Source organism: Myxocyprinus asiaticus, chromosome 49, assembly GCF_019703515.2.
Source record: "Myxocyprinus asiaticus isolate MX2 ecotype Aquarium Trade chromosome 49, UBuf_Myxa_2, whole genome shotgun sequence".
NCBI classification, from domain to species: Eukaryota; Metazoa; Chordata; class Actinopteri; order Cypriniformes; family Catostomidae; genus Myxocyprinus; species Myxocyprinus asiaticus.
This window is the reverse complement of record NC_059392.1, coordinates 23885976-23900491: the sequence shown is the minus strand read 5'-3', so window position 1 is coordinate 23900491 and position 14516 is coordinate 23885976. Positions and strand designations below refer to the sequence as shown.

The following is a 14516-nucleotide window of genomic DNA, read 5'->3' as shown; positions in this document are numbered from 1 at the left end:
TTAATAAATACTTTACTTTCATCCGTCTTGCTTCGGTCCAAGAATCTCACCTTTTGCAGCGCAATACCAATGCCTCCTGCTATCCTTTGTAATCATGGCCCTGGTTCTGGAAGCCCATAAAATATCTCAAAGCCTGTTCCATTATATTCCGAGCTGTGGTGTTCAAGTGCGACGGCCTACTTTTAAAAAAAAAAAATTCAAAGTAAACACTCACAGAATTTATGCCACACATTCATTTGTGCATTACAAAAAAAATAAATGAAGTCGCCCCAAAAGGCAATAGCCTGTATAACAAACAGGAAACTAAGGACAAAATACTTGCCTGCCAACAGCAGAAGTAGCATTGCAATATTTTTTAAATATCTTTTTGTTTTTGGTTTTGACGCAGTGTATTTGAAATTCATGCTGACTGGTTCCTGTCAGTAGAAGTATGGCATGTGGAGAATTCCCAGCAAAGGGGAACTGGCTTGCAGTTGTGAATTAATATCTAATTAAAGTATGAAAAACAACATTTGCGATTTTACTGGCATTTTGAAAGTCATTGGGGGTTTTATTATATGACTTATTAAACTTATGACTTTTGCACCAACCAATCACAGATGCTTCCCTCATCTCCTTCTAAAGCCTGCTATTTCCTTTTTTTTGTGATACACATAACATTTGAATTAAAATCATGGTAAGGGACTTAGGTATAGGGTTTGGGTTACACCGTGTCCTAACCAGATGCGACGTGATGCCACGACACACGATAATGTTAAACAGAGTTTTTGTCTTAACCAGCCATGACACACGACAAGCGACAGCGGCAGGGCTTTCTATTTTTGGAACGATTTCTATTTCTGCTATGTCGCGCCAGGCAACGCAGTCAACAAACGGGTCTAAAATTATACTTTTTACAGTATATTAAATCCAGCATCAAACTAGCGGGTTCACAACAACTTACATTTTGCCCGAGGGTGTCACATACCTACCGGATGTTGTGCTTGAAGTCTCGCTCTCTTCAGCTGGAGCTCTATCATACACACACACACACACACACACACACACACAGGTTCAGAATGGCAGAGGGGAGACATACCGGCTCATTCTTACTTTCTCTCCACTTCCGTCACGTGTAGATTGGTGAAATAACAACTGGAGGACCGCGTGAACATAAACAATCGTAACAGACTGAATAAGGATACGATTTATAACGTGACTTTTCCCTGTGTATGTGTGTGATTGTGTATTTATCCCCTCTGGGCTTGCCGTAGAAAGCGTTATGGCGCTTATGTGAGAAAATGAGTTGCGCTCAATAAACATACTGTTCCATCTGTGATTGCTCTGCTTTCTACATTTTATTGTCAATTATGCTCATTTTAGTGTATGAATATCGCGGTGTCGCATCACGTCTGGTGCGGACAAGCAGATAGTTTGTCACTGGAATCTTATCGCGTCGCGTCTGGTTAGGACGAGGTGTTAGGGGTTAACTTTCAACTATTTTTAAGTTGCTAATTGTTGGCTGAGTTGTTAAGTCAATAGTTGTGGTGGGTCACAACCCAAAATGGTTCATAGGTAGTGCTGCAACAACTTATCATCAAAAATGATAGAAATCCATACCCTTACAAAAAATCTAAACTAGCCACAAACTTGCCGCAACTTTGCAGCAGTCACTCGTTATTTTCACATGCAAATGAGCTTTTGATTTGCCCTAAATGTTTGCCAGAAGTTTGCAGCTCTTCGTCGGTAATGGTGAACCTCCGGCAAACCTTTGGCAACAATGGATCGCAAAATTGCAGCTTGTTTGCAGCAAATTTGCCATGAACTCTCAATTTTCATAATGCAATGAAAATAATCGACAGCAAATTTCATTATTGATAAGTCAGATAGTGAAAATGCATGATCTATGAATCTATGATTCATGAAAAATGGTGGAGATGAGTCAAAGAGGAACAAACACAACACAGTCTCATTGAAATTCGTACCAATTTGTAGGACTTGGTGGAATCGCACAATATCGTATGACTTCGTTCGTACGGAAAACTTATGACTTTTGCACCAACCAATCATAGATGCTTCCCTCGTTTCCTTCTAAACCCTGATATTTCCTTTATTTCATCATACGCATAACATATTTTACAATTAAAGGGGTTGGGTATGGGGTTTGGGTTAGGGGTTAACATTCTCACAAACACATGTTCAAAACCCAGATTTTTCTCTTTCTTCCATTTTACACTTAAGAAAGGTGAGATGTTATACTTCATTGTTAGAGGGAAGCGTATGTAATGGAAGTGTATGTGATTGGTTTAGTCTAAAAGTTGTACGTTTTCATACGACCCTATTCACGATTTCTTATGTTTTCGCCATCTCGTACTATTCTTACGACCCTTCATGAGATTGGGATGTCAAAATGCCAGGTTCAACACCAAATGCAATGGTTTCCCCTGTGTCTCTTATATTAAGATTTATTTGTGGACTTGTTTGCATTACTACTTTAGTGACCACTTTCATAATTGAATAAAGTTCAAAAGCACTCTCAGATTACTAATTACAGCATTTTCCTGTGCTTGTTGTGATTGTACAAGGGTTACAGCATCTTAATGCCACATGTTGTCCTACAATTTTGAGTGGTAAGTGACTGAATTGCCTGGTTGTTCTTCTGGGTTTCCTGGCCATCAAGTCCCTTTCAGACCACCTGTATCTTTGTAGTTGCATGTTTCTGTGTCATGCAGATGTAATTTACCGCAGGTAAAGCTCTGCTAGTCTAGTGTCTGTTGTCGTAATTGCTCTGCTGGTGCCCTTACTCCATTAGGCTGTATTGGAGCAGACAGGAAGTGTGCTGCACTATTTCCTGAAGATCTGATTAAAGCTCCACTGGAAACAAAGAATGTTGAAGGTTATTATTAACCGTCCTTTGCATCGTTAATTTCACTGTGCCTTCCCTACACTGTGTCTAAAATAATAAAAAAGTGTCCTCTGTCTCGTTTCGTAAATTTAAATTAAATACAAATTGTTGTCATAATGACCAACAGGGGGGCTGATATTATGGAAAGTTTATATTAACAATGTGTACAAGATATTTAATGAATAGAGTGCCATCAACTATTATTAAGTAGCTAATTGACGGCTGATTTGTTAAGTCAGTGGTTTTCATTTGGCGAGTCATGACCCAAAAATGGTTCATAGGTATTGCTGCAACAACTAATCGACAAAAATGCTAATAATCGATAATGAAAATAATCAACAAAAATTTCATTATCGATTAGTCGTACTTGTGCAGCATGCAAGGTGAAACTCTGTCAGTGACGTCACTTTACAGTAGTGAAAATGCATTTGAATGATACAATTTGATAAATGGTGTAGACGAGTTGAGGTGGAAAAAAAAAAGACCCAAGTTGTTAAACACTATAATAAGATAATAAGATAATAAGCAACAGTTTAATGTGGGCCTGCTGTGCGAATAGAGACTATAATATATAGTCATTTTATTCTATAAATATTAGACATTACAATATTTAACTTTTTACCAGTTAACACTTAGATGGTGTTTTTTTTATTTTATTTTTTTTTTATTTTCATTTATAATTGAGTGGTTTACACTGTTCTGCTGCTTCCAAACTAAGGATAAGCAGGTTTTTATTTTTTGTATTTATACTGTAAAATTTAATTTCTATTTTAAACATGTATAGCATACAACCCTCTTTTTGTAGTAAATAAATTGTAATAAAATACAAGAAAATAAAATTAGTTAAGTAATCAAAGTAATAATCAACAATTAATCGGTTATCAAAATGAGGGATGTGCCCGAAGCCGAATACCTTATTTGGAAAGGCACGAATAATGACTTCAAAACGATAATGGATTCATCCGAATAATATAAAAATATTTGTATGACTGATTATCCAAGAAGCTCAAGAATAAAGCGACATTTTAAATAAACATCCAAAAATTACAAAGAATTTATGAATCTGTGCAGCCAGTATTTCTAAAGTGTAAACCTTATGAATGAAAATGCGCACGTTGTGATTTCAGATCGAATGGGTGTGGTCTCTGTTAATTGTGCACGTCTGGAGCTTATCAAGTGTAACATTAACTAGATACGACATCATATACACTTTCCACTTCTTGAAATGTCTGTTAATGTATCACACGATTCACACGTGATTCTCATGTATTTATTAATAGCCTAAACCTGAGCGCGATATTAAATTCCTGACCAGAAGGGATTTAACGTCAGAGCTAATCTTATCAGCGATTAAGGTAATTTTCTTGTTAAGATATTATTCCGAACAAAAAGTTAAAATGCTCCATAAATTAGCCTATTCATCTATTAGGAATATTCCTCCTTATGTAAAACGAAGAAACTGAAACATGCTCCATCTTTTCTTCTTCTTCTTTAAACTGTGCAAAATTTGAGAACGTAAAGTGTTCTGGAAAGGCACTTTATAAATGTATCATTTATTATTATTACTATTATTTAACTAAATAATGGTGTCCTATTGTAAAAATGTCTGATAGATTTACGAGACTTTCACCTGTTTGTAGGCTATATTGATTTATTATATTTATTTTCATGTTTGAATTTGTATTTATTATTCACTGAAAAATGTGTGCTTGACATTTCACGTTTTGCTTGACACCTCCTGCCTCCAGAATAATGTTGTTATACATGCACAGACAAACAATCTGTTATTAATATCAGAAATACCAGGAGAAACCACAGTTAACAACATATTCCACAGTTAATGTAGCCTACAAATTCAGCTTCATCTGGTAAGGAAATAATTTATAAAATTATTTTTTTAAATAATAATTGTATAATGATAATAATCATAGTAATAATAACAATGATAATAATACAAATAATAATAATAATTATTATTATTATTATTAGGCTATTATTATGAAAAGACATATATAAGGCATATTTTATTAATAGAAATTATATATGTGATAGTAACATTTAAAAATGGCCATTTTATTTAGTTTTGATACACTTCCTGTTTAAGCCCCGCCCACACCCGGTTCTATCCGAATACAGAGACAGATAATTTTGTCATATGAACAGATACAGATACAAATACAGACAATGGCTTCGCTGCTCACCCCTAATCAAAATAATAGTTAATTACAGCCCTAGTCACAGATCTGTTCTGATAAGGTCATGAACTGCAGGGAAAACAATGCAAAATGCAAATGATAAAGTTCAGCTAACCATATGAACAGCTGAGTTAAAATCAACTTTTAAAATGGAGTAGAAAACGCTTCATATACAGTATATTTTGTTTTTGACATAAAAGGGTATATAGTATTTTGGTGCAAATTCATCTGATACTTGATAGAATTTAGCCAAACTATGTGGATGCCAACATGGGCAGGTTGTGTGGCATACCCTAATCTTCAAAAACCTTTCAAATAGACAAAAGTACATAAAGTAAAATAAATATTATTCAGTTGTTTGAACTTAAGGAATTTTTTTTTTCATACTTCTGTATGATTGGGTTGTTGGGTTGCCACTTGATGTCCAAAGTAAAATCTGTGTCTCGTAGCAAAAAACAGTTGTGAACCGCTACTGTACATTAAAGGAATAGTTCCAAACCAATAGTCTATTTTTTTTTTTTTTTTTTTTTTTTCATGAAACACATAAGGAGATTTTCGAATCAGACACTTCAAAGTAGTTGTATACAATTTTAGTTTTTGGGTGTACTATTCCGTTAAGGCCACGTCCACACTATTATGTTTAAAAAAAAAACATTAATTTTGCTACGTTTCCACCTGTCATCCACACTAGAATGGCATTTTCGAAAATTCATTGGAAAATGGTGCCATTGGGAAACCCAAAACAGAGGTTTCAAACTTAAAAGGATTAGTGTCGACGTGGCCTAAATTGTGGTTATCTTTTCCAAATTATGAACTTGTTAAATGACAACTTGTTCATGTGAACTTTGAATCAATCTCTCTCTCTTTTTCCAGTGAGAAGTTTATGGTGAGACTGAACAAAAATGGCGGCCCAAAAAATCCAGAGAAGGTGGACCGTCTCTGCGCGCTCTTCACGGTGGGAATGCAGTTAATTTACAATCTGTCTTTGATAATGCTTAGGATATAAAAGATACATTTGCAAATGGACATTACCACATTCGAAAATTGCCTCTGCATCTACCAATTTTTGATAAAACTAGCTAGATTGCTTCTCTCATTTTCCGCACAGGATCTAAGCAACAAAGACATGAAGCGAGATCTGTATATTGTGTCCCATGTTATCAGGACGGGTGAGTATCCCATCTTATTTAGCCTCTCGTTCGCTATCTATTTCTTTCATTTAGAGCAAAATGTTCCTGAGTTGCCACAAGGCATTGCATTTCTCCTGCTGTAACAATTGCATCTCTGGAGCTGTTACATAAGTGGCTTCCGTTGTGACTTCCATTCCAGCTTAACTGGAGCGGGCAGCTCAACACTGGAACAGATCCCCCCACATACCCCAAATCAGACACAACCTTTTCTTGCTCATTTTGTGTGCAGTCTTAAAATGGAAATGTCTCTCAAAGACTGTTTTTATCCCCATTTTAGAGGATCTTATAAGGCACTTGTTATCTTCAGATATTGTGACAGAGGCTGTCAATTGAATATGTTAATTTATTGTGATTAATTATATATATTAAAAACAATTACGTTAAAAAAATGTAAATAATTAATCATGCCTCCTGACCCAAATGTAAATTGTGTACGTATTATGTATTTTCCTACCATCTGAGCAATTCAAGCTCAAAGTATAATACTTTTAAAGCACTTATTAGCATTGGTTAATGTTAATTTCAACATATTCTACACATTTTTTAAGATAAAAATCAACTAACATGAAAAGAAAAATGAACAATTGTATTTTAATAAATTTACATTAACCAGTATTAATAAATGTTCTAAAACATTGTTCATTATTGCTTCTTAATACCTAATGCATTTACAAATGTTGTAAAATGCAATCGTATTGTAAAGTGTTATCATTATATTTATAATTATTTCAAATATTATGTATTATTTATATTTAATGTCTTTATTTCGTGGACATTTCTCAGTAAATATGAATTTAATTCATTAAGTGAGTCAAGTGTTACCACATAAACATGAAGGAATTACTAACCATTATTTTAAAGTGAGGGTCATGGTAACGCATTATTAATTAATGAGATCTTACTGTTTCCTTCCTTGGGAGTTAAAGGGTATCTGGCCATTATTCTAAAGTGAAAACACATTATAAACCATTAATAGTAACTGAGGTGTTACTTGCTAGTTAGTAATAAATACTCAAGTGTTTGTTCCTACATTTTATTCATTTAATCAAACAGATACAGTAGTTAACAAACATTCACAGACATTCAAAACATGTTTTTCTGGCATTGGATTATGAACAATTTAAATAATTGAACATAATTGCATAGGCTACAAACCTTTTGCAGGATAATGCTTTTAACTGCTGGTGCTCACGGTTACTACATGTTTTAAAAGTCTTATCTCTTAACATAAAGTAAAATAATACAATTATGTGTCTAAAGGACAAGTGTGTTGATCTCCACAAGACTTCAACAGAAAATGGAGAGAAAACCGGTGTGCAGCATGAGGCCGATTCCAAATGTGTACTTCCGCCCTAGACAGCCCACTCTGTAAATACGTACAGTTTTTATCAAATTAATTTGACATGTTTCCTCCTTTGCCTATGTTCGGTATGAACAGAACAGAATGTACATTAACGTTTATCACGTGCAGGCAGATCAACACTCACTCTTCTTTCACTTTCAGCACAAGCATTGAATATGGCGAACCCTGATTGAATTAGAAGCTTGATAGACGTGACACTCATTCTTTTCTTTTTTTTTCATTGGATCCATTAAGTTACTCAGAAAAAAAAAATGCACTTCACATAAAATTAAACACTTTTTGTAAGAGTAACTTACAGTATTTATGAATAAAAAAATCATTTGAAAAATGCTTTGTTAATTTTTTTTTTTTTTTTTTGTATATTCAGGTGTGTTTTAATTAATTAATAATGCGTTACCATGACCTCACTTTAAAATAATTAGTAATTCCTTCATGTTTATGTGGTAACACTTGACTCATTACTTACGGGTTACCAAAATTATTTTAAAAAGACCTTCAGCAATATCAAACCTGCCAAAGTGAATAATTTGTAATGAACAGAAGAGATATCCCAAGGAATACACAGGTTGGGCACATACATCTGTAAGGTGACTATGATACTCTACCAGACACTGTAGCCATGATTTAGAGAGTTATGTTCATAAATTAATTCCAGCAAATAACACACGTGAGGCACATGTTTCTCTAAAGGAGCATTTCATGATCATGTTCACAATAACAACATAATCATTCGCATTTTAGACATGTTAATGTTTTGATTAGTAATTAATTTGTAGTTATTTAAAATTAGCCATAATTAGTTGATAGTTATCAATGAGGAAAATTAAATTCAGTAATTACTGATTACCTAACAGTGAACTACCTCAGTCATCAGTTCACTATTACTTACTGATTGGTTAATCATGTTTCCATATTAGTTAATAGTAATAACTAAAATGTTACTGTAGTACTACTCATTAATCCTGCATTAATTCCTGCATAATTACCTGTTAATGACAGACCATTATTATAAAGTGTTACCAAAAACTGTAATCAGTTGACAGCCCTAGTTTTGACCTTTGCTAGTAGTACTTGTTTTTCTACTGTAAATACTTCACTGCCTTTGGCGCAAAATATGGAAGTATCTAGAACAGCAATATAGTCTGATATTTGAGTTGACAATAATGTATACGGTATGTTTGTGCAATTTGTGTTTACTCAGCAGACTTTAAATTAACATGCTAACTTTAGCAGCTAGCAAGCTAATGTATGTGAGACAACATCACGAAAAGTCCTAATTAAAGGAAATAGGCAGACAAATTGACAGTAATGTTAAAGGGGTCATGAAAAGCTTTATTATATGTTTGTATTATTTCCCTTGAAGTTAGCTTATAATGATATCAAAGTTTATTGCACAAAATAAATGGTCAAATATTTGTAAAACATGATCATTGTCCAGCCTCATTCTGATCCTGTGTCAGAAATGTTCAGTTTCAGGCTGCTTCTCCTTTAAAACTTGAAAGAAAATGGCACTGTTCTGATTAGCTAACGTCACTGCATCTGAAAAATAGTATCCACGGCCCTGCCGTATATTCATTACTACACCGTAATATGTTTAATTTTACTCTGTTTTTTTTTTTCACACATAATACAATTATTCAACTCAAAAACAATATTCTTTATTGGTTGATTTGATAAACAGTAGTGATTTTAAGCACGAAAACTAATCGCTCACTGTCTTTATAATTTCTTCTCCTAGCAAGTATTGTTGCAATAGGCTGTATTTTACGTTAGCATCATAGGCAACATTCGTAACAGTGTTGTAACTGTAAACACGCACAGTTTTAACAAGGCACGGCAGCCCCTCAGTACACTAAAGCTGACCGTTTATCAAGCACTAAAACTTTGCTTGGTGCAGAACAATCTGGAATCATGTTAAACAATGTAACAGTTACCTCTTTATATCCTGAACTTGTTCAGAACGTTGAATCTTTGTGACACCTGCGCTAAAAACAATCTAGTTGCAGAGGTAAATCAGAGAAGATGAATGGCCCCTAACAAATCCGTACGTGCGTCTGTGTGTGAGAGCGATTGTGCAAAACAAGTTCGGTAGGGCTGTTTATTTTTTCATTAATTAAAAACCCAATCCCGAAGTCCTACTTGAAAAACTGACCCGAACCCGGGCCGAAACCCGACGCTTTCTCGGGTCCTGTCATGCCCAGGTTGGGTTGCAGACCTCTACTTAGCTTACCAGCATTACTGCAGGGTGCAATACAGTTGACACTGTCGCATCTTCCAATAAAAGAAACATCTCACCTTACAGCAGTAACTTGAGCCGTTCTCTCCTAAACAGTACACCACGACAATGACCCATGTTGTGGGCTGTGTACATGCAAATGTCATTAACATACAGATTTCAAAATGAGACATTTCAGCAGGGTGTTAATTATAAATGCTCTTTTTAGACTGAAGAGAAAGTTTTGAGCTCTGAAATTTACAGTATTTTTTTTTATACATGCTGTATAAAATATAGTTTTTTTTTTATATAGTACAGTACATTTTATAGTACAGTTACCTCTCATATGTCTAAATATCAAGGAAAATGTAATTCTCCATTTTATGACCGCTTTAATATAACATATATTAAAAGTATGAAATATATTTAATTTCATATTAATTCTTGTATGAAAAATACAGCCAAATCACATGAAAAGCCACATCTGTCAAAGACATTGGAAGATCTGAGTCTTTACGAAATCCTCGGAAATAAGGTTTAAACTGCTACTCAGAGATGCTTTGGTAGTTCACGTGAAAACATTAGAACGGTATTGACTTTGTAAAAATAAATAAAATCGACGTTTTAATTTTTAATTTCTAGCATATGCACAAATATTTATCTTTCAATACCGAAAAATATCAATAAAAATCGTAAAAAAATGATTATTTTACCCAATATTTGCGTTTGCTATGTACTTTTATTCTAATTAGAGTATTGTGACATTAGCTTAGCAACATGCTAATGTAAAACCATTGCAATCAATTGAGAGTCGAATTTCTCCTGTGCTTTATGTGAGAAGCACCATTTGAATAGCTGCCCATTTTACCCAATATCTGTGTTTGCTTTGTACTTTTATGCTAATTAGAATATTGTGACATTAGCTTAGCAACATGCTAATGTAAAACCATTTGAGTGGCATTTTCTTTGTAAAATATATATATTTTCAAATTGTATTGCCAAAATATTTTGTATTTTTCATTCAATACTGAAACATATCACTATAAAAGCTAAATAAGAATTGAATTTGCTACCCAATATTTGTGTATGCTATGTATTTTTATGCTTATTAGAGTATTGTAACATTAGCTTAGCAACATGCTAATTAACCTTTCCATTTTGCGTGAGTAGTTTCTGCCTATAAAGTGTTCCAAATCAGTCACTAATAAGGGTCCATATGCATTTACTAACAAGTTAGAGATGATTTGAATTTTATTTAACAAAAAATGTCTTGGCCTGCTAGTCAATAACCAGTTAGCCTTTTCTGCTGGACAAGGTTTGTGTAGTTCACATAAATGTTAGCATGCATCTCAAAATGTTGTCATAGCAATTCATAATGTGTTCTTCTGCAGGGCGAATGTTGCTCAATGATTCGAAGAAAGGCCCCCCTCATGTGCAGTACCGCAGGCCGTACGGATGTGCAGTGTTGGCCATGAGCGACGTCCTTCAGACCATCTCTGAACTCAAAGAGGAGAAAGACTTTGTGCTCAAAGTTTACACGTAAGCCACTTAAACTCATATTCACAATCAAATACAAACACTCAAGGGAGCGTTTGTGAATCATTTATCTATTTGATTTATCAATTAAAGTAGAAAGGCTGGGGAAAAAAGTTTGTCATAATCTGTGAAAAACCATGAGTAATAAATGGCTCGCTTGTTTATTGACTACAGTCACAACAGAACTCTTGAGTGATGATGGATAAAAAAACACTTTAGAATATATTATCTTCTCTGTTCTGTTTAGAACTGTGAATTATTGTAGAAGCCGTCATTTGAGGTTTGAGGTTTCTCACACAAAGCTATCGTATGTCTTTAGAAAATTGGATATAGCGCTGTGATGAGGAGGAGGGTGTGGGCAGGCCGAGAGGATGCATGCCCAGCGCTGAGTTGCCCAATTAGCGGGAGAGGGATAAAGGAGGATGCGGGAACCGGAGTAACAAGCATCAAGGCTTTAATCAACATAAAACTCAGAACCGAAACACAATGACACATCGACAAACACACACAGAGCAGCCGCGTGCGTCTCTCTCTCTCTCTCTCTGCCGTCTCTGGCTCCTCCTTTATCCCTCTCCTGCTGATTGAGCAACTCACCGCTGGGCTTGCATCCTCTCAGCCCAGCCATGTCCTCCTCCTCGTCACAAGCACTCAAGTCGTATGGACTACTTTAATGGTGCTTTAGTATCTTTTTGAAGCTTGAAAACTCCAGTAAACTCCATTCATTTTAATTTCATGTAAAAAATCATCCAGGATATACTTTAAACAGTCACCTTTGTAATTAACGAAAGATAGCCATATGGGTTTGGAAACAACATGAGGCTGAGTACTGTAAATAATGACAGAATAAAAATTTTTGGGTGAACTCTCACTTTAAAGAAAAGACACAACATGGAAGAACACACAGCACATATATGGCATCATTCTCTCTGAAATCCTTCCCATGGAGCACAGCACGTGGTCGAGTCCTCTAGCGATCTCCGTCACACACTTTCATTACCTCTGTGTGCTGCCATGCAGAAAGGCTCCTGTTTTATTGTCTGAGGAACTGACAGAACTGGTAAAAGAAAAATAAATCAAGGAGGGTAAAATACAAGGTGTATGTGTGTAGAGAGAGCGAAAAAAGGCAAGATTTGTTTGGAGCAATCAAAATGACATGTAATCATGTGATTTAAGATATCTTTGTCAGTAAGGCAGGGTGAAATGTTGTAACATAGATGCAAAGAATATGCACTTTTTTCTAGCTTTCATTCTTATTGCAGTTTTTATGGAGTCAACTATAAGTAAGCATGTGTGGTCGATTTCACCTAAAAGTAGAACACTGTGACTCTGTGGCTTTATCCAAACATTCTTCAGTTTGTTTGAGTGGCCCGTCTATTGGTTCCAATGTTCCAATGACCAATGGAGTTTGGGGCAGGACTATCTGTAAGAAGGGAGATTTCTGGAATCTGTTTGAAAACAGCGATAATTTTTGCAATTGTTTGCAATAACGAATTACATTTACAATCCAAGTCTTTTTAATAATACATTATTTCTGTTGTATACCAAAATCTAAATATATACATATATATATATATATATATATATATAAAGATAAAATACTGGCTTTTCTGTCCATGCCTTCCTTTTAATCCAAATTTCTAATACGGCAAAAATAGATTTGTAGAAAAATGCCTAAATGTTTGTGTAAGCTATTCATTAACATTACTGATAACATATATCACAAGAGACTTCTAATGGCTCTATATTTTGTTTATAATATGTGTGTATTCTAGGGATGTCGGAAATTGATTAATTAATCGCACAGTTTTCTGAGATTAATCGTGTTTATCATAGTATATTACAACAAACATGAAAAAATATAATCATAAATATATTTATCTTTGTCTTTTACATGCTAAAATGCTCAATTTTTCTTTTCTATTTTTGAGTTAATTAAACACATTTTAACAGGTATAACTCTTTGATAAAAGTATATGTATTCATGCCATAAAATCAGTGGTTATGCTGTAATTAAAAGTTGGGCAAAATCTTCTGCCGCTTGCTGGTAAACTTTTTGCTAGTATTAAATGTGCAGATTAAATTAATATCAAGCTTTATTGGCAAGAGATACATAAGTGTACGTTGCCTGTGCATTATAAGACACTTTACATACATATATAAAGCAAATTAAATGCTTAAGTTTAATTTGCTGAAGTATAAATCTCAAAACTGTTATTTTCTCTGGCTGCCATTCAGTCTCTATCGCTCACACACTTGGTTTGCTTTTGACACTGGTTCAGATGACAGTGAGTGAGTGTTTTTTCAGCTTGCCCCTATCTCTCCCACACCTGACTCACCACTTGCGGGTGAAGTCTCCATTCTCTGTACAGTAAATACGCTCCCTTGTTTATTATGCCGGGGACATGCGTCGCACATAACGAATAAGTGTGCACTGCTCGACACAATCAGTTTCTGTGCTGGGATGTGCAGTCGAGTCGACCGTGTACCTCCTGGAAATTTATATATGCCAATTTTAGCCACAGGAATTGGGGGAAAACAGATACTGCATTACTTCCAATAATGTTTTTAATGCGTTAAACAGTCAACTATTAATAGCAGAAATGAACACGTTAAATGTCCCAGCCCTAATATATTCAGAACATTTTGAAGAGATATTTAGGTAAATTTGATCTAAGATGGCCATATAAAGTATGCATGATGTGCACATATATGCTTATGTAATATGTGTATTTGCATGTGTTTGTTTGTGTGGGTCTGTGCGTGTGCAGATGTAAAAGTTTAGAGTTTTTATGTGCTAGTTATATGGGGACATCTAGTGGTAGACAAGATAGGGAATGTAATGCTATGGCAAGCCACACTGGCAAACCTGACCGGCAGAAATCCCCACACATCCACACACCAGAGCCAAGCACATTTGCTGCATACACCCCATTAGGTTCTATATTTAGCGCTTTTTCATCAAAGACCCTGTGAATGCATCAAAGTGGCATACGCCTTTCCCTGTGTATTGCTGTAATGCCGCTGTGACCCTGTCGGTGACAGACCAGAACCACCCTGGACACCCTTGGAGCCAGTCGCCATGACAGCCAGCCAGATGGACTCTGCAGGACTTCCCACAAAGCATCTGCCCCGC

At 35.1% G+C, this 14516-nt stretch overlaps 1 protein-coding gene across 9 annotated transcripts in view; it reads left to right on the top strand.

The window, feature by feature from the left end:
• Positions 1 to 14516, top strand: part of LOC127438187 (dedicator of cytokinesis protein 3-like) — a 278795-nt gene that overhangs the window by 209083 nt on the left and 55196 nt on the right. For all 9 annotated transcript variants that reach the window (XR_007896670.1, XR_007896671.1, XM_051693558.1 and 6 more), the window contains 3 exons: positions 5953 to 6034; positions 6188 to 6248; positions 11239 to 11386. Coding sequence is in view for 7 of the 9 variants with exons in the window: in XM_051693558.1 (XP_051549518.1) it covers positions 5953 to 6034; positions 6188 to 6248; positions 11239 to 11386 (291 nt within the window). In the remaining 2 variants the exon portion in view is untranslated. The remainder of the gene's footprint in view (positions 1 to 5952; positions 6035 to 6187; positions 6249 to 11238; positions 11387 to 14516) is intronic.